Below are 21391 nucleotides of genomic sequence, written 5' to 3'. Positions count from 1 at the left end.
ACAATATTGGAGCCAGGCCTGGCGTCTCATGACTAGACCTGCTCCGCTTGCTCTAGCGGCTCCCTCTGTAGCGTGGGACAAAAGCTGCATAGAGGTATTCGAGATAGACCTTAGAGTGGCCATGCGAGTGGAATACAACTGTTTGTCCTCCGCCAACATGAACTCTGGGGGGGAGGCAGCGTATTCTTTGATAAGATCTCGCTGCATCCTAATGATATGTGCCATGTAGTTCAGGGACCTTACTGAGAAGGTCGCTGAACTAAACACCCGCTTCCCTAGGCGATCCATCGAGCGGGACTCTCTGCACGGTGGATGGACCGAGGGGCTCTCCTGAGTTAATTCCCTCTTGGTGGCTGCCGCCATCAACATGGCATCTACAGGTGCTCCAGTGGGATCTGTCTGCGGGGGGGGGGGGGCTCAGAATTCTATCGGGGCGTTTGGGAACTGGCTCCACAATGCCCGGCTCCTTCCACGCCCTGGTGGTAATAAGGTCCACCAGGGGGTCGGTCGGAGGGGACACCCAAGAGGTAGACGGTCCTGCTTCGAATGCCTCCAGGAACACGGACTTATCAGAGGAAGCCTGAGCATTTCCATGATGTCTCCGAAGGAGACATCCTCGGGGGGGGTGACCTTGGGGAGCCTTCCCCTTCATCCAAGTCTATGTCTTCTGTTAAGGACTCGGGGGAGTCCACGTGTCTCCTCTTACACTTCTGCTTATGAGGCACTTCCTCGGGGGGACTGTCCGAGGTGGTCTCACCAGCAATATCCTGTTCCAGGGGAACGACCTGAGACATCGAAGCAGGCTGTCCCTGTGGCCGGGTGATGGAAGCCTGACTCAGCCGAGAGGGAGTGCAGGGAGGAGCCTATGCAAGGGCCGGGGGTCCGGATGCCCCCAACAGAGCCCTCTCCACCGTATCGAAGGCCGAAGGGGAGCCGCTCTCTCTGGGATCCAAAAGCCGACTCCCACTCGGATCCGATGGGGGGATCGGAACCGGCGCCGAGACCGTCGGATCCGAAGGACCCGTGTGCTCCGACCTGGACGGAGCCGAAGGCACACTGAATCCCTCGGATCAGAAGCTCGGCCCACGGCTCCGAGAGCTCAGATCCGACAAGGCAGGACCCAACAGACTCGAGGGCAGAGTCAGATCCGAAGCACCCAGTACTGTCGGCGCCGACCCACTCCCGGCTCCAACGCTGCCCGGCTCCGAGCGCTCCGAACCCGGGAAGCGGGTTGGAGAAGGAGCTATCGGGGCAAAATAAGGTGTTCAGCTCCCCCCCGAAGGAGGGGGGGGGCATTAGCACTCCCATCTGCAGCTGGGCCTGGATGAACCTTCGCATCATCTGGTCCAAGTCCGCATCCGAAAGGCTATAAGTAGATGGCGGGCCGGGAGTGCCGTCTCGATGACCTCGACGGAGATTGGGTTTCCTCCTCCTTGGGTTCCGGAGAGAAGCACGGGGATCAGAGCCGAGGAGGAGGGGATCTGGAAGCCGTGGAGGGAGAAGCCCGCTTAGCTGGGGGGGGGGGCCGAAGCGGAGGGAGAAGCCCGCCGCTTGTGGTGCTTCTCCCTCCTTTTCTCCCTTCTGGCCTCCCTCTCCTCCGGCGCCTTAGTGGGAGTTTGAGTCCCGGCCGGGGGGAGGGGGGCAGGAGTGGCCGCCACCGAGGACTGTGGTGGCGCCACGGGAGTACCGGAGGCTGAAGCCGAATCCAGGGGCAAAAGTCCCGCCAGGATCAGCTTCGACCTGCGGTCTTTCAGTGCCCTGGGGTTGAACGCCGCGCAGATCGAATATCCAGAGGAGAGGTGTTCAACCCCAAGGCACCGAACACACTGAGTGTGGCCATCTGCCGGTGAGAGCTTATGGCCACACTCGGTGCATTTGGAAAAAATAGGCTTTGGGGCCTCCGACATAGTTTAAATAAAATTAAAATTACCCAAACACACTAGGCCTCAAACACAACAACAACACACACACACACACACACACACACACACACACACACACGCACACACACACACACGCACACACACACACACACACGCACTACGCCCAGCAAGGGAAGGGGAGGATTACACTAAAAATAAAGCTAACGTTAAAGCTAATTTAACAAAAGGGAAACCTAAACACACACAAACTGTTTAACTATAATAATAAACAGGATTTTACACAAATTCAAAACACTTATCTGAAAACCGCTAGGAGCTCCGCAATCTAGAAGCTTACTCTAAGAGCGGCAAACTAGATCTGAGGTCAATCAGGGTTGGCAGGGGATTGTGGGTAAGGGGAGGGGCTAGGAGCTCGGATCTCTAAGCTGTAGAATAAGTTGCCGGCTCGGATCCGAGATCGGATCCAAGACCCAAAGGTTGCTGACAAATGAAGTACCTACTTCAGATCAACCTTTAAAGCAAGAAAACTGCAATGCCAGGAAAACATCAGTTTGGGACAAGAATGTGATATAAAAGAACTTGAGCAAGGAGGAGTGTATAAATACTTGGGAACTGATGAAGGATCAACAATAAAACATGAACAAATGCAAATAAAAACAGCACTGACATCTAGGAACAAAATCCAAACTACAAACCATTTTGCTGTTCCTGTCCTAACTTACAGTTTTGGAGTGACTGACTGGCCTCAAAACGTGTTGGATAGATTAAATAGAAAACAAGAAGGATGCTTCATGCTCACCAAATGATTTATAAATATCAGTGCAGAAGCCGCTGTGGTGCAGCGGTAGCGTTGTCGCCTCACAGCAAGAGGTTCTCCCGTTCGATTCTCGGCTGGAGCACCTTCTGTGTGGAGTCTGCATGTCCTCCCCATGGTTGAGTGGCGTTCGAAAGACATGCGTGAATGGGCGTGCCTTTGTTGAAGGTTGGGAGTCGGGCTGGCACCTCGGCACCGTAAAAATCAAAAGCCAATAATTAGCGGACCGAAGTTCCGCTGTGGCAACCCTTAAATGGGAAAAGCTGAAAGAAGAACAGAACCAAAATGATATATTCCCCATTTTGGACCAAAATTATATATTCCCCATTTCGGAGGAGGGATGGACCTCCTTGAAATTGATTACATGTATAGATCTGCAATCGCGGGACTCCACACATCTGCTGACCTCACAAAACCCAAACGTAGTGAAAGTTTTGAAACATGAGGAGAATAAATCTAAGATGACTTCTCTGCTTAATCTAGCAGAAGCTTATCGGCGTCAAGCAGGAATGGAAATCAAACCAGAAGTAGATAAAAATCAGGCAGCAACTGAATGTGCCAAAAAACAGAAAGAATTTAAGGTGAAGAATCAGATGAGAAGGTAATAAATGTGGAAAAAGCATAAATATCGTTGCAAGTATAGAAAACTTCTGGAAGAACCTCATGTTGATCAGGAACAAACATAGGAATGGTTAAGGAGAGGCGAATTCTAACCAAGAGATGAAAGGTTGATATTGGTGACCCAAGATAGTGCACTGTGTACACGTTGGTTTACACAGTCCACTGAACATGTGGGAAAAACAGAGAAATGTAGGTTTTGTAAAACCGAATTGGAAACAGTTGCACACCTCATTGCTGGTTGTGATATGCTTAATGACAGAAGGACTGTATAATGAAAGGCATAATAATGTGGCAAGATTGTTGCACTGGGGATTGTGCAAACATTATGGTACTGAAGTGGATAAAAAACACTGGAAACATGAGCCACAAAGCATCACAGAAAATAATAAAGTTTATATCACATGGGAGCACCCATTACCAACAGTTCAAAAGATAGATATTAGGTCCAAGAAAAGACAAAACTAGCACTGATCATTGAAATCGCCACACCCACTGACTACAGTGTATTGCATAGAGAGAGACACCAAGTCATAAAATATCAGGACTTGCAGGCAGAAACGAGAGCAATGTGGAAGAAAGATACCCAGACAGTTCCGATAGTAGTAGGAGAATGGGTCTTATAAAAAAGAATCTACAATCGTATTTAGATACATTGCCAATCCATGTAACCCCATATGAATTCCATAAGGAGTCATTACTGGGCACACACTCCTGGCTGACATCAAAGATTGAAACAATACTAATTTCATGAACTTTAATCGTACTTTGACTTAGGAAAGGGGTCCATTCCCATCATGGTATTAAAAATCCAAAAGACTTGGAGAAATTAAAAACATTGACACATCAAGTCCTCAAACTACCCGTGTGTGTGTGTGTGTGTGTGTGTGTGTGTGTGTGTGTGTGTGTGTGTGTGTGATGCCTACAACAAACTTGTGCCTTATACAAGATTAGTTTTTAGAGCTATGCCTACTGACAGAGGTACTACTGACTGAAACCCTGAATACAATAATGTGGGTATGAGAATGAATGATTAGCTCATTTATTTCTGAAGCAACATTTACAACAAAGAAGAATCATAGGATATGAAATTTCTACAAGAACATCTTAATCATAAATATCTTACAACTAGCTATTCTATATACAATGTTACCAAAGTTCAAACTGCACTTACGAATATACATGTTCTTGTGAAAAATACGCTAGTATTCTTATAAACAAATTCCCATAATATTCATTTGCATGTTTGTAGGGCATGTGAACCTTTAGCATACTAAAAAAGTACAGTTTTGTACACGTAACATAAATGTAGATATTAGAGTGTATTCACTGTTGCAGTCATTACATTTGGGTTATCTGCTTGCCGGTAGCCCTCAGTTGGCCTGATTAACAAAGTCTTGGGTCCTGCATCGGTTGCGTAACTTCTTCCATGACGTCAGGTCGTCAGGGGTATAAAACATGCAGCCGATGCCATTACATCAGTTTTTCTTGCCCCAGATGTCAGGTGCCCTCCTAATGGGAAGCAATTAAATATAAAAGTACAGAGATATATCTCCAAAAAGGCAAATACACCAAAAATGCTTTTAAGCACAGTAAAGGAAAGTAGAGGTACAGCCAAAAGAAGTTAGGGGGCTGGAGGGAGGGTAACCAGGACTGCAACAGTGAATACACTCAAACATCTACATTTATGGTAAGTGTACACAACTGTACTATGTTCTTCGTGTTTCACTGTTGCAGTCATTACATTTGGGAAGATTCCCAAAGCTATGGTTGGGAGGAGGAATTTAGATAGCATTAGGGCCAGCTATAAGGCCCTGCGAGACTACAATGGCAAAGCCAGCTCTGGATTTAGAGAAAATTGGCAAATGATAATGCTTGGTGAAAGTATGTACAGAACTCCAGGTAGCAGCTTCTAGGATGTCCCTGGTAGGGACGCCTCTGAGAAAGGCTGTAAAGATAGATGTAGCCCTGGTGGAGTGAGGTCTGATCCCCTGGGGGAGAGGTTTTCCATGGTGCTTATAGCAGAAATGAATGCAATGGCATATCCATTTAGAAATGGTTTGCTTTGAAATAGCCTTCCCCTCTGCCCCTGCAGCAAATGCCACCAGCAGGTGTTCAGATTTCTTTTGAGGTTTAGTCCTGTCCAAGTAGAATCTAAGTTGTCTGTGCACATCTAAGGAATGCAGTATCCATTCCCCTTTATTCTGTGGATTGGGAAAGAAGGTTGGCAAATGAATGGACTGATTAAGAGCCACACTGGATATCACCTTGGGCATGAAGGATGTATTGGTTCTGAGGGACACCCTGTCCGCATGAAAGATGATGAAAGACTCCACTGCCATAAGGGCCTGTAATTCAGATACCCTTCTAGCTGAAGTGACTGCTAAAAGGAAAGTTGTTTTCCAAGAAAGAAATTTTAAGTCTGCAGTAGCAGCTGGCTCAAAAGGAGGTAGAGTGAGTTTATCCAAGACAAAGTTAAGGTCCCAGGCTGGGGTAGGAGCTCTCCTGGGTGGTCTCAAATTTTTGGCCCCTCCGAGGAACTGCTTGAGCAGTGGATGAGAGAAGAGGAGAGGGTTCTGTGTTATAATGAGCTGAAATGGCTGAGGTGTGGATTTTAAAGAAATAAAAGACAGGCCCTTATGAAGCATCTCAGTTAAGTATTGTAAAATCTGAGGTAAATTGGGCACTGCTGTGCTCATCCCTTGAGATTGGTTCCAGGCAAAGTATCTTTTCCATTTTTCAGCATAAGATTTTCTAGTACTAGGCCTCCTTGCCTCTAAAATGATATCCATCACAGGTTTGCTGAGGGATGGTAAAGGAGAGATTAAGTAATTAGCCAGGCTGCAAGGTTCAGTGTTAAAAGCTGAGGGTGCAGTATCTGGTTCTCCAGCTGAGACAGCAGGGAAGGAGTCTGAGGCATGTGCCATGGAGATAACCATGACACAATGCACAGAAGGGGGTACCAGTGTTGGCACGGCCAGTCTGGAGCAATCAAAATCATCCTTGGTTTGTCCCGTTTGATTTTTAGTAGTACTATGGAGAGCAGAGGCAGAGGGGGGGGAAGGCACAGACTGATAGGTTTTTCCAGTTGAAGGACAGAGCATCCACTTTCCAGGCTTGTTTGTAGGGAGTCTTTGTGCAAAATGTGTCCAATTGGTAGTTCTGGGGAGAGGCAAACAGGTCTATATCTGTGCTCCCCCATTTGCTTGTCAACATGTTGAAAGTCCTTGGTTCCAGTTTCCACACGTGTGGGTCCATGAGGTTTCTGCTTAGTCCGTCTGCCAGTGTATTTAAATTTCTTGGCAGGAATTGAGCTTGTAGGTGCACTTGGTAGCTTAAGGCTGTGTTCCACAATGCCATGGCTAGTCTGCAGAGGGTGTAAGAATGTGTACCCCTCTTGCTTGTTTATGTACCACATAACAGTGGTGTTGTCCGTCTTTACCATTAGTTGTCCTGGAAGAATGTGGTCCTTGAAGGCTGTCAGAGCATTCTGTACAGCTAACATTTCTTTTTGATTGATATGCAGGTGCATTTGACTTGGGTTCCATTTGCCCTGAATGCACTTCCCTGCCAGGTGAGCCCCCCATGTCTGATGCGTCTGTTGTAGGTGTTTGGGCGGCAGGGGGTGGTGTAAAAGGTAGTCCCTTGTTTTAGTGGCAAGCCTCTGCCCACCAAAGGAACTCTAGGCGTAGGCAAGGTATGAAAGGAATCATTGTTTCTAGGTCCTGAGAATGTTGACACCATAGGCTTTTTAAATACCACTGCAGTTTCCTCACATGCAGTCTTGCATATGGAATTAGAAGAATGCAGGAGGCCATGAACCCCAAGGCCTGCAGTATTTGTCTTGCAGATAGCAGGGTTTTTCTGACCACTTGTTTGAAGTAGGCTGTCAAATGAATTTGTTTCTGTGGCGTGAGGTAAGCCATCTGGGAAGTTGTATTCAAGCTTGCTCCCAGGAATATAATTTGCTGACAGGGTACCAGTTGTGATTTCTTTTCATTTATGGTGTACCCCAGACAAGTTAGTACCCTTTGTACAAAGGCCAGATGATTCAAAAGTATGTCCTGGATTTCTGCCCGAATTAGACAATCGTCCAGGTATGGGTATATTTGAATATTTCTTTGCCTGCAAAATGCATTAACTGGAGCTAGGCACTTTGTGAATACCCTGGGTGCAGTAGATAAGCCAAGGGGCAGTGCAGAGAACTGATAGTGTGTGTAGCCTGCTTTGAAGCGTAGGTATTTTCTGCAAGATTCCCTGATTGGGATGTGCAGGTATGCTTCTTTTAAATCTAGTGTTGCCAATCAGGCATCTTTGCCTAGCATAGGAAGTAAATGGTGAAGCGTCAGCATCTTGAATTTTGGAATCTCCAAAAATGTGTTAGAGTAGACAGGTCCAGGATAGGACGCCATGAATTGTCTTTTCTGGGTAAGAGGAAAAGTCTCGAGTAGAAACCTTGTCCCTTTTCCTCTTCTGGTACCAGCTGAATAGCCACCTTGCTTAAGAGAGAAAGTACTTGTTTTTGGGCCTCTGCCCACAGATTTGGGGGTAGGGCCGGCCACCCGCTTGGTGTTTGCAATATGTGGAAGTGAAATCTGTATCCCTGGGACACTATATTTAACACCCATTTGTCCTGGGTAATGAATTCCCAATTCTTTGCATGAAGAGCAATCGTTCCCCCCAAAGGGGAAGTCAGTTGATAAGTGCTTGGAAATTTTAAAAGGAAGTAATTGAGGCAGTTTATCATAGGGGGGAGTCTTATTATTCCCAGATTTGGAAGTGGAGGCCTCCCACTGCTTAGTTCTGTGTGTCCCCTGGGACTGAAACTTGGGGTTTTTGCTGTGTCTGGGTTTGGCTTGAGAAGACCTGGAAGGGGCTGGAAAGGAACAATTCTTAGAGGGCCAGTGCCTACTAAATCTAGGAGGTTGAACTTGTAAAAAATCTTTAACAGTTTGCATAGATTTAGCTTTATCTTCCATCTTTTTAAGAACTTCCTCAGCCTTGTTGCCAAACAGGCGGTCCTGATTTAAAGGAGCATCCAACAATTTAGCTTTAACATGATCAGGCAAAGACTGCTCCTTAAGCAAAGCATGCCTTCTGAGCACAGACCCAGTAACAGCAACCCTGCAAGAGGCCTCTAATGAATCAAAGCCACATTGCAAAGTATGTTTTCCAACTTGTTCAGCAGAATGCATTAAAGCCTGTAATTCTTTACTTTCCACACAGTCAGGAATCAACATCATTTTCTGTTTAAGCAGTCCAATAACATGTTGCTGATACTTTAACATATGAAACTGGCAGTTTAAGGTCCTAATGGCCAAGGTTGCAGAAGTGTAAACCTTCTTACCCCATCTATCCAGCGCCCTGGAGTCTCTATCAGAAAGGATAGGATTTTTAGCAGTAGAAGCCTTAATGCCCTTGGACCCCTGTGAAATAGTCTCTGGATCGGCAATAGTAGTTTTTAAAAAGGAACTTCTGGGTCTCAGGGACTCTGTAGTATCTGTCAGGTTTTCTGGGAGCAGGAGGCAGGGAATCAGGGGCCAAACTAGATTCCAAAAAAGCATCATCAACAATGTCTAGTACAGGAGGAATAACTAAAGGCCTATGCTGAGGTAGGAGAAGGAAATCCCTAAGCCTCTTTTTTGAATCAGAAAAATCCTGGCTTTCCCAGTGGAAATGCTCCCTTAGAGTATGTAAGGTTCCCCAAAAGAACAATCCTCAGGAGGGGAAGCAGAGGGAATGGAGTCCTCTGCATTGAATCTTCATAAGTAGATAAGGGCAAATCCAGATCATCAGAAGAATCAGAAAAAACTGAATCCTGATCAGAAGATTCATAATCAACTTCAGTCCTAGGCCTCTTAGAAGGGGGGGGGGGGTTGACTACCCCTGATTAGAGTTATTAGATCTTCAGCCATTCTTACCATTTGCTTTTTAGGCATAGAGGCCTGGGCATGTGGCCCGGGAATAATTTTTTTAGGCATGGATCGAGATTTAGGCCTAAGTAAAGAAGGAGGCTTTGATTTAAAATGCAAGTCCGTAGGCCTAAATACACCCTCAGAAGCCAGTGCCTGCACAGCGGCTCTGGACCCAAAGGTAGAGACATCTGCGGGTTCCATAGCTGAAGCATATCACGGCATACCGGACTCCGAATGGGTCTCAGTACAGGCCTGCGAATCAGAAGTACCGGGTATCAGGTGCTGCAAAAGCACCTCACTGAGTACCGGCGAACTGGCGAGTGGCTTAGGAGAAGTGTCGTCGGCAGTTTTGGACCTCGGCGGCCGGTCTCTGTCTTTATCTTTGCGTTTTTTCAGAATCCCGGTAGTCGGATGGCTAACTGATGACATTTCTGGATAATTAAACAGAGAACCGAAATATTTAGAGGCAAAAATATACAGACGGATAGTGCGCTGATTAAATAAAGCACAAAACCGACAGCAAGGTACGTCGTGGTCAGGGCCTAGGCAAGGAATACAGTACGAATGAAAATCTTTATGAGGTATTTGCTTTCCACAAGTAATGCAATTATTAACTTTTACTGACATTGGTAAGGAGCAAGAAAAAGTTTCCCCAACGGAGTACTTAGCTTTAGTTGAAGACTTCGGTTCTGAAACTCGAAAACGAAAATTTCAGGAGTCTGCCGACCGGCACTTGTGAACTGCTTCTGCTTCAGGCACCGCACGGCAACAAAGACTGATGTAATGGCATCAGCTGCATGTTTTATACCCCTGACGACCTGACGTCATGGAAGAAGGGACAGCAACTGACGCAGGACCCAAGACATTGTTAATCAGGCCAACTGAGGGCTACCTGCAAGAAGATAACCCAAATGTACTGACTGCAACAGTGAAACACAAAGAACATCAACAATGCAACTTTTTTGTAACAGTAACATCTAATATGTACAACATACTTACCATTAACGGTCAACTTTGCCTTGCTGGAGTAGTTTGAGCCAAAGTGATTTGTCACCACACACTGGTACTTTCCTTCATCAGTAAAATTGACATTAAAAATATGTAATACTGTTGTGTACTCCAAGACTTCTCCACTCTGTTCCTTGTATCTGGCGAAATTCTCAATTTCTGCATCGTATAGGACTTCACTGTCTTTTCGCCATGATGTTGATATTGGAGTATCACTACTGCTCACAGCAATGCAAGTGAAAGTGACATTCATTCCTTTCAGAGCAACTGTAGTTTGGGGATGCAAAGTTATTACAGGTTTAAGAAAGTCATCTGCAAAGAAAGAAAGAGAAAGAACTGTAAACTCATACAAAAGAATCAGTGCAGTAACTAAAAAAGAAGTTATGTACTCACCATAACGTTCCATCTGAGTAGGTAACTTCATTTGTCAGCAACCTGTGGGGTATCGGATCCGACCCGGATCTGAGCCAGCAGCTTTCCAAGCTAGAGATCCGAGCTCCAAGCTCCTCCCCCTTAGCCATAATACCCTGCTACCTCTCTCCAGTCCTCAGATCGAGTTTGCCCAATTATCAGACAACACTAAAACAAGCAAAACCTGAACATCCTAACCTGATACCTACCAGGAGTGAATCACTTAATTATTCAGGTAATGAACTACAGGTTAGGGGGATGGGGGGGGGGCCGTTTGCTGACAAATTAAGTTACCTACTCAGATGGAACGTTATGGTGAGTACATAACTTCTTTATCTGAAGTAGTTAACTTCATTTGATCAGCAACCTGTGGGACAGAGCCCCCAGCTACCAAAAAACTTGGGAGGTCCTCAAGGAAGAATATTCCGGAGCGCTGCAGAGCCAAAGGCTGCCCTCCCTCTGGATATCAGATCTAATTTATAATGAGAAATAAAGGTATGAGAGGAAGCCCAAGTAGCTTCCGAACAAATGTCATCCAAGGGTACCCTTGACCAAAAGGCAGCAGAGGTAGCCATAGAACGGGTAGAATGAGCACGAAAGTACAGTTTTGTACCTACCATAAATGTAGATGTCCAAACAGGAATGCATCTGCAGTCCTTACAAATGAGTTGTCCTGTCATCAGGCAGCCCTTCGGTCGGCCGGATTCCAAAGTCTGGGTCTGGCCTCGGCTGGTGTCGCACTTCACCCGACGTCATAGCTGCAGTTCTTCGGGTATAAAGGCATCAGCCGACGCCATTTTCCTCAGTGTTTCTTGCCCCAGATGCCAGTTGCCCTCTTGGATAGCTAAATTTTGGATAAATGCCAATGTTTCCAAATAGTAGAAGGCAAACACAAAAAATAAGCATGTATGTACATATATACAAACAAATACACCATAAGAGATCCCCCCCCAGCTAGCTATTAGATGGGCAAATACCCTAGGAATACCACAGAGGGAAGGAGGGTGGGTAATCCTGACTGCAGATGCATTCCTGTTCGACATCTACATTTATGGTAGGTACAAAACTGTACTATGTCCTTCAAGGATGCATCTGCAGTCCTTACAAATGGGTAGAATACCATAGCCAAACTAGGGAGGAGGAAGAAGAAATTATGGTGTAGTTAGGATCCCTTGCAAAACAGCAGTGGCAAACCCTGCTCGGGATCTAGAGTATAAAGGTAAGTTATAATGCTTGGCAAATGTATGCACGGAGGTCCACGTAGCAGCCTCTATAATGTCCTTGGTAGCCACTCCTCGTAAGAAAGCTGTGGTAGTGGCTGTAGCCCTTGTAGAATGAGGCCTTATGTTCTGTGGAGTTTGCTTTCCATGGTAGGAGTAACAGAATCTGATGCAATTTCCTATCCACTTGGAGATTGTCTGTTTTGAAATTGCTTTTCCTTCCCTTCCTGTTGCATATGCTACCAGAAGCTGGTCAGTTTTTCTATTGCCCTTGGTTCTGTCCAGGTAGTAGCGCAACTGTCTATGTACATCCAAAGTATGCAGCAGTCTTTCCCCCCTGTTCTGTGGATTGGGGAAGAAGGTAGGTACGTGGATAGCCTGGTTTAAAGACACTATGGATACCACCTTAGGCATAAATGTAGGATTTGTTCTCATGGACACTCTATCTTGATGGAAGATTAGGAAGGGTTGTACTGCCATTAAAGCCTGTAGCTCAGAAACCCTTCTTGCTGAGGTAATTGCCAGCAGAAAAGCAGTTTTCCAGGATAGGTGTTGAAGATCTGCTGTTGCTGCTGGTTCGAAGGGGAGTGTCAATTTTTCTAGCACAAAGTTCAAGTCCCATGCTGGTAATGGTGGTTTCCTAGGAGGTTTTACATTTTTAATTCCTCTCAGAAACTGCCTGAGTAGAGGATGCGAGAAGACAGGGGGATCAAAGCTGTATTCTGCAGAAATAGCTGATGCATGTATCGTGATGGAGGAATAGGACAGGCCTGTATGGAAAAGCTCTGCCAAATACTCCAGGATGTTGGCAATGTCTACCTTTGACACATCTTTTCCCCTTTCAGTACTCCAAATGAGAAACCTTTTCCATTTTCCTGCATAGTTCCTTCTTGTTGAAGGTCTGCGGGCCTCAAGGATAATGTCTTTAACCCTTTGGGATAAATCTGGGTTAGTTGCTCTTATGTAATGTTCCAGGCAGTCAGCTGCAGAGTTTTCAGGTTTGGATGCAGGGTGTTGTAGCCGCTCTGAGTTAACAGCAAAGGAATCAGGGGTAGTGTCCACATTTTTCCCCGAGATATGCTCCTCAGTAATGGGTACCAATGTTGTCTTGGCCAGTCTGGAGCTATCAGAATGATCCTTGGACGTTCCTCTTTGATTTTCAATAGCACCTTGTGCATCAAAGGAAGAGGTGGGAATGCATATGCTGTCCGGCCTTTCCAACTGAAGGATAGAGAGTCCACCTTCCAAGCAAGTGGGTGGTACGTCCTTGTGCAGAATTTCTTGAGCTGGTGATTGAGTGGGGATGCGAATAGGTCTATTTGTGGCAGTCCCCATTTCCTTGTGATGACCTTGAAGATGTCCGGGTGTAGCATCCATTCGTGAGCATCCGAGGTAGTTCTGCTTAATATGTCTGCTAGGATGTTTTCTTTTCCCGGTACAAAAATTGCTTGTAACTGAATGTTGTAGCTCAGAGCCATATTCCATAGGTCCAGTGCCATCCGCCATAGAGGGTATGAATGAGTGCCTCCCTGTTTGTTGATGTACCACATGACTGTGATGTTGTCTGTCCTTATCATCAACTGCCCTTCTTGGAGGAATGGTCTGAAATTCTGGATTGCTAGTTTTACTGCCAGCATTTCCTTTTGATTTATGTGCAGGTGCAGCTGATCTGGAGTCCATAAGCCTTGTATGCACTTGTCCAGCATGTGGGCCCCCAACCGAGGTCTGAGGCGTCCGTTGTGATGGTTTGGCTTGGTTGAATGCTGTGGAAGGGCAAACCTGGGTTTGACTGGCATGCCTGAGCCCACCATAGGAACTCTTGTTTCAGGCATGGGATTAGTGGTATTTCGGTTTCTAGGCTGTGCCTGTGTTGAGACCATAAATTCTTCAGGTACCACTGTAGCTTTCTCATATGCAGTCTGGCATGAGGGACCAGGATTATGCAGGATGCCATGAAGCCCAAGGCCTGCAGTACTTTCCTTGCTGTTAGTTTGTTCTGCTTTGTTAATGCCAAGAAGTAGAGAGGAAGTTTATTTATTTATTTATTTATTTAGTTGTTCTTGTTTTTCTGCAGTTAGGAATGCCATCTGTTTTACTGTGTCCAATTCTGCACCTAAGAAGGTTATTCTTTGGGATGGTATCAGTCTTGATTTTTTTATATTGACTGTATATCCCAGGGCTTGCAGTAAGCAAATGACTCTTTGTAAGTCTTCTGTTAGCTTGTTTTTGTTGTCCACTTGTATCAGGCAGTCGTCCAGGTATGGATATATTTGGATTCCCTGAAGCCTGCAGTGAGCGATTACTGATGCCAGGCATTTCGTGAACACTCTTGGCGCAGTAGATAAGCCAAAGGGCAATGCTGAGAATTGATAATGCTCTGATCCTGCAAGAAATCTGAGGTATCTTCTGCAATTTGGTCGCATGGGGACGTGCAGGTATGCCTCCTTGAGATCTAGAGTCACCAGCCAATACTCCTTGCCCAGCATGGGAAGAAGTTGCTGTAGGGTCAGCATTTTGAATTTTGGAACAATGATGAATGTGTTTAAAGCGGACAGGTCGAGAATAGGCCTCCAATTTTTCTCTTTTCTTGGTACCAGGAATAGTCTGGAGTAAAATCCCTTTCCTTGTTCCACAGATGGTACCCTTTCCACAGCTCTCATCTTTGCTAATTGAGCTATTTGTTTTAGAGCTTCTGTCTTTTGATTTGGTGGTAGGTTTGGCATTCCTCTTTTCCCTGGTAAAGTATGGAAATGAAACCTGTAGCCTTGGTCTATAGTTTGCAAAATCCACTTGTCTCTTGTGATGTAGTGCCAGTTTTTTGAAAATAAGGCTAACTTTCCGCCTAAGTGTGCTGCTATTTGTTCCCTGGTAGGCGGTGCCAGAGCCAAGTCACTGTGATTGTCCTGTTGCAGTGGTAGTAGTTGTGTCTGTGCCTCGCTGGTTGTTACCTTGCCACTGGCGTCCCCTGTAGGCACCTTCTCTGGATTGATTTCTGCCTCTTGAACGCCTATTCCTGCCTCTCTGTGTTTTAGAGGAGTCTGGAAAGGACCAATTTTTGGAAGGCCAGTTCCTGCTAAACCTTGGAGGCTGAACCTGTAAGAAATCTTTCACTGTTTGTACAGATTTTGCCTTCTCTTCCATTTTCTTCAGTACCTGCTGAGCAGGAGAACCAAATAAACTGACCTTATCCATAGGAGCATCTAATAGTTTTGCTTTAACATGATCCGGAAAGACCTGTTCTTTCAACCATGCATGCCTTCTTATAACTGTGCCAGTCATGGCTGATCTAAAGGAAGCCTCCAGTGCATCATAGCCACATTTTAAAGAATGGTTACTAACCTGCTGAATGTTATGCACCATTTCTAGAACATATTTCTTATCTAAAGAATCATCAGAGGACAGTTTCTTAGTTAACTGATCAAGCATAAACTCCTGGTATTGGATCATATGAAACTGACAGTTCAATGCCCTAGCTGAGAGAGTAGCAGAGGTGTATACTTTTTACCCCATCTCTAAGGACCTGGATTCCCTTTCAGAGGGAGAGGGTTTTAACTGAGGTCGGCTACTGCCTTAGGCCCCTGGGAGATATTCTCGGGATCTGCAAAAGGAGCCTTGTATAAATGGTGATGCGTGTCCGGGACCCTGTAGAACCTATCGGGCTTAGCAGGGGCTGGAGGCAAAGTATCAGGAGCAGTGCAAGCATCATTAAATGCATCATCTACAACAGGAAGAACTGGAGGTATAGCTAAAGGCCTATGTTGTGGTAAATGCAAAAAAGTCCTAAGCCTTTTCCTTGAATCTGAGAAATCTTGCCCCTGCCATTGGAATTGCTCTCTCATGGCATGTAAGGTTTCCCAAAGGAAAATTCCTCTGGTGGAGAGGCAGAAGGAATCGATTCCTCAGCATCGGAGTCTTCATAAGGAGAAAAAGGAGCCTCTGGATGGTCTGTATTGTCTGTATCATCAGAAGAATCATCTGAGGACACTGGCTCAGGGGGCTCTGCTCTAGGTCTCTTTTCTGGAGGAGGTTGAGAGGCCCTGTCTGGATGAGGTTGGGATACCCTTATTAAAGAGATGAGATCCTCTGCCAGAGTGAGCATTTGGGAACTGGAACTGGGCCTGTGAGAGGGGGGCTTAACAGGCACAGACTTAGAAGTTTTGGCTGCTTTAGCCCTGGCAAAGGCCTTTATGGACATGGCTGCAGGTGGCCTAGCAACATCACGTGCAGGGGTTGAAACATCCAAAGGGATGGTGTCCGATAATTCTTGTGAAACCACAGTAGCAGGTTGAATTTCAGAGGCCGATTCAACCAGGTTAGAAGGGGCCTCGGTAGTAGTCATGGATTTGGCTGAAGATAGAACCGTTTGCTCGGTTTCGGCCGAAACCGAGACACTCGCGGTTTGCTTAACCGCGGTTTCGGCCGAAACCGCGGACCGCGAGTGTCGGTCCTTTTCTTTGCGTTTCTTAACAACTTGTGAAGTCGGAGGATCCGACGGCATTATGTACGCAAAATCTGAGCCGAAAAACTGTTCAGCAAACTCCGACCGACGTCTAAGCGTCCGTCGGTTGAAAGAAGCACAGGCTAAACAAGCTGCTACATTGTGGTCTGGGCCTAAACAAGGTAAGCAGTAAGAGTGGAAATCTTTATGAGGTATTTGTTTCCCACAAGTTAAACAGTTATTCACTTTTTCTGACATCGGCTGAGGCAAGAAAGAGTCCCCAACGGGGTACTTAGCTTTTTAGAAGTCTTCGAAGTAGTATTCGGTAGTAATCTCTGGATCTGACCGACCGGCACTTGCGAACAGCTTCTGCTTCGGGCGCCACGCGGCAAGAAAGACTGAGGAAAATGGCGTCGGCTGATGCCTTTATACCCGAAGAACTGCAGCTATGATGTCGGGTGAAGTGCGACACCAGCCGAGGCCAGACCCAGACTTTGGAATCCGGCCGACCGAAGGGCTGCCTGACGACAGGACAACCCATTTGTAAGGACTGCAGATGCATCCTTGAAGGACATCCCCCACGGGCTCAGGCCGACCAGAAATTTTGTACGCGAGTAAAATGCAGTGAGATATCCACCTAGCTAGAGTCACCTTCGTTACTGGTTTACCCAAGGATGGCTTAGCAAAGGAAACAAAGAGCTGCTCCGACTTAAGAGAGGCAGCTGTTCTGTGCAAATAAAAGCGCAATTGTCTATGCACATCTAATGAATGTAGTCTGTACTCTCCTTTGTTCTGGTAGTTAGGAAATAAAACAGGCAGATTAATGAATTAGTTGATGTTAGCCTCGGAAGCCACTTTAGGTAAAAAGGAGGGATTAGTCCTGAGGGATACTCCGTCCTTATGGAAGACAAGATATGGAGGGGTTTAGTACAAAGGGCCTGAAGCTCCGATACCCTTCTAGCTGAGGTAATAGCAATCAAGAAGGCAGTTTTCCAAGACAAATACTTTAAGTCAACCGAAGCTGCAGGCTCAAAGGGGGGGGCCCGTAAGAGCCTGGAGGACTAAGGTTAGATCCCACGGAGGAACCGCATTCTTGACAGGAGGTCTTAAAAGAAAGGTACCCTTCAAGAAGGTCTTACAGATCTTAGAGGAAGCTAAGGGACCAAGATTGTCTCCGATGTGGAAGTGGGAAATAGCCGCCATTTGAACCTTCACAGTTGAAGAACTGGCCCCCAGATGAAAAACGTGGGATAAGAACTCAAGTACTGCTGGAATGGGAGCCGTAAAGGGGTCCAAATTCCTTTGCCCGGCCCAGATAGAAAAACGTTTCCATTTACTGTTGTAGACTTTCCTGGTAGAAGGCTTATATGCCGCCACCAGGATGGATTTAACTGCGGGCGAGATGCCGGAAGTCCTAGCCACTAATGGAACTGGATCAACCAAGCAGAAAGCTTGAGGTCGCACAGTTTCGGAGTTTTCAATCCCGAAGGATGAGAAATCAGATCCGGAATGGGATCTAAGATCCAAGGAGGAGCTATGAGATGAGACCACAGGTATGGGAACCAGGTTTGACAAGGCCAGAATGGGGCTATGAGGATAAAGTACAGTTTTGTACCTACCATAAATGTAGATGTTCGAGTGTTCATACAGCTGCAGTCATAACAGATGGGTTATCCTGCCGTCAGGCGGGTCCTCGGTCGGCCGAATTCCAAAGTCTAGGTCCGGTGTTGGTTGTTGTCGCTTCTTCCCTGACGTCAGTGCGGCAGGGGTATAAAAGAGGCAGCCGACGCCATTTTCTTCAGTTTTTCTTGCCCCAGATGTCAGGTGCCCCCAGAAGGAAGGCAAACATAATGTTATGCAAAAATGCAATGTTGATGAATCAAAAACAGTAGTTGCAAGCAAATACACCATAAAAGAACACCCCAAAAAGGTTATATGAAAAGTGTTTGTCATAAGGCCTGTCCTAAGGGGATGGAGGGAGGGAAACCTGGACTGCAGCTGTATGAACACTCGAACATCTACATTTATGGTAGGTACAAAACTGTACTATGTTCATCGTGTATACAGCTGCAGTCATAACAGATGGGCAGAATCCCAAAGCTAAGTAAGGGTGGTAGGCACTAAGAGGAACTAGGAGGGGCTAGGATGCCCTGCAGGACTGCTGTGGCAAAGCCCGCTCTAGATTTAGAGTATAGTGGGAGGTGATAAGTGTTTGGAGAAAGTGTGCACTGAACTCCAGGTGGCTGCTTCCAAAATATCCTTGGTAGGGACCCCCCCGAGGAAGGCTGCAGAGGTAGCTGTGGCTCTGGTGGAGTGGGATCTGATGCATGCAGGCACAGATTTTCCATGAAATAAGTAACAAAAGCGTATGCAGTGGGCTATCCATTTTGAAATTGTCTGTTTGGAAATAGCCTTTCCTTGAGCACCTGCAGCATAGGACACAAAGAGTTGCTCAGATTTCCTGAATGGCTTTGTCCTGTCCAAATAATAACGAAGTTGCCTGTGAATGTCCAAAGAATGTAGTAGTCTTTCCCCTTTGTTTTGTGGATTAGGGTAAAAGGTAGGTAAGTGGATAGTCTGATTCAAAGCTACACTGGATACTACATTTAGCATAAAGGTAGGGTTGGTTCGTAAGGAAACTCTGTCCTGATGGAAAATGATGAATGGTTGCACAGCCATGAGGGCCTGTAGCTCAGAAACCCTGCGAGCTGAGGTGATGGCCAGAAGAAAGGCTGTTTTCCATGACAAGTACTGTAACTCTGATGAAAAAGCTGGCTCGAAGGGAGGAAGGGTCAGCTTTTCCAATACGAAGTTGAGGTCCCAAGCAGGGACTGGTGGTTTCCTTGGGGGTTTTATATTCTTTGCCCCTCTGAGGAACTGCCTTAAGACAGGATGAGAGAATACAGGAGGATCTGTGTTGTACTGAGCAGAAATGGCTGAAGCGTGGATCTTGATGGAGAAGGAAAGTCCATTGTTTAACATCTCCGCCAGGTACTGTAAAATTTGAGGTATATTTATTACCCAAGGATTCTGTCCCTTCTTTTGATTCCAGGCACAAAATCGTTTCCATTTAGCGGAGTAGGCCTTTCTAGTAGAAGGTCTTCTGGCCTCCAGGATGACATCCTGCACCTCCTTGGAGAGGAGAAATGTTGGGAAATCAAGGAATTCTCCATGCAGCTAGATTTAGGGTTTTGAGATGGCTGTGAAGAGTTTTGTAGTTGTGCTGGGACAACAGAAGAGGGACTAGAGGTAGGATCCATGGTGGGGAATGTGTCAGGCTCTTCAGGAGCAGATACCAGTGTGGTCTTGGCCAGTCTGGGGCAATGAGAATCATTTTCGGCCTCTCTGCTCTGGCTTTTAATAGAACGTTGGGCAGCAGAGGAAGAGGCGGGAAGTCATAGACTGTCAATGTTGCCCAATTGAAGGAAAGTGCGTCCACTTTCCAGGCCTGCGGATGATAGGTCCTTGAACAAAATTTCTTCAACTGGCAATTTCTGTGGGTAGCAAAGAGATCTATGTCTGGCTGTCCCCATGCCTGAGTTATCTTTGTGAAAACTTGAGGATGCAACTTCCATTCGTGTGGATCGGTCATATTTCTGCTTAGGTTGTCTGCCAGTGTGTTTTCCTTCCCTGGCAGGAATTGCGCCTGTAGTTGAATTTGCAATTCCAGTGCTGTGTTCCATAGGTTCATGGCTTGCCTGCACAGGGGGTATGAATGAGTTCCCCCCTGTTTGTTTATGTACCACATCACTGTGGTGTTGTCTGTCCTTATCAATAGCTGGCCTGGATGCAGTAGGTCTTTGAAGGTCATAATAGCCTTTTGCACAGCTAGCATTTCCTTTTGGTTGATGTGAAGGTGCTTCTCTTTTCGTGTCCATTTTCCCTGAATGCACTGATCTGTCATGTGTGCTCCCCAGGCGTAGTCTGAGGCGTCTGTTGTGATGATTTGAGTTGCTTGAGGTACACAGTAAGAAAGACCTGTGTTTCTTTGGCAAGCTTGAGCCCACCACATAAACTCCTTTTGAAGGCATGGAATGAGTGGTATAATTGCTTCCAAGCTGTGGCTGTGTTGAGACCTTAAGTTTTTTAGGTACCATTGCAGTTTCCTCATATGCAGCTTTGCACATAGGATTAGTAGGATGCAAGATGCCATAAATCCCAGAGCCTGCAGGACTTTCCTTGCAGTTAGTCTGGTGTAAGTTGCCATTTTTCTGAAGTATTGAGACATTTGCCCTTGCTTGTCTGGCGTGAGGTAGGCCATCTGGGTGGTTGTATCCAAGCTGGCACCCAGGAAAAGTATTTGTTGAGAGGGTATTAGTTTTGATTTCTTTTTGTTGACTGTGTATCCCAGGAAGTTCAACAGTTTTATTACAAATGCCAGGTGCTGCAGTAGTATGTCCTTGCTGTCTGCTTGGATCAGGCAGTCGTCCAGATATGGGTAGATTTGTATCCCTTGTAGTCTGCAGAAGGCGATTACTGATGCCAGGCATTTCGTAAACACTCTGGGCGCAGTAGATAAGCCAAAGGGCAATGCAGAGAATTGGTAATGGGTTGAACCTGCAAGAAATCTGAGGTATCTTCTGCAATCTTGTCTGATAGGGACATGCAGGTATGCCTCCTTGAGGTCCAATGTTACCAGCCAAGACTCCTTGCCCAGCATGGGAAGAAGCTGCTGTAATGTGAGCATCTTGAATTTTGGCACCTGTAGAAAAGTGTTTAGGATGGATAGGTCTAAGATAGGTCTCCAATCTTTGTCCTTCCTTGGTACCAGGAATAGTCTGGAATAAAACCCTTGACCTTGCTCTTTTGCAGGTACCTCTTGAATTGCTTTCATGTCCATGAGAGCTGAAATTTGTTTTTGTACCTCTGCCCTTTGATTTTGTGGCAGGTTTGGCATGCCTCTCATTTTTGGAAGGATGTGAAAGTGGAACCTGTAGCCTCTGTCTATAATGTCCAGAATCCATTTGTCTTTTGTAACAATATGCCAATTTTTTGAGAATAATGCCAGTTTTCCACCCAAAGGTGCTGCCATTAAAGTTTTGCTTGGCAGGTGTAGGGGGAAGTCATTGTGTCTGTTTTCTAAA

At 46.1% G+C, this 21391-nt stretch overlaps 1 protein-coding gene across 1 annotated transcript in view; it reads right to left on the bottom strand.

The window, feature by feature from the left end:
• Window positions 1–21391, bottom strand: part of LRIG2 (leucine rich repeats and immunoglobulin like domains 2) — a gene marked incomplete in the record, with an annotated part of 726335 nt that overhangs the window by 317703 nt on the left and 387241 nt on the right. The window contains 1 exon segment of the mRNA XM_044076985.1: window positions 10230–10550. Within this exon segment, the coding sequence (XP_043932920.1) occupies window positions 10230–10550 (321 nt within the window).

This window comes from Protopterus annectens, chromosome 7.part0 (assembly GCF_019279795.1).
Source record: "Protopterus annectens isolate FY-2018-M chromosome 7.part0, PAN1.0, whole genome shotgun sequence".
In the NCBI taxonomy this organism is placed as follows: domain Eukaryota; kingdom Metazoa; phylum Chordata; order Ceratodontiformes; family Protopteridae; genus Protopterus; species Protopterus annectens.
Note: the sequence above shows the minus strand (reverse complement) of the source record. Positions and strands in the feature narration are given on the sequence as shown.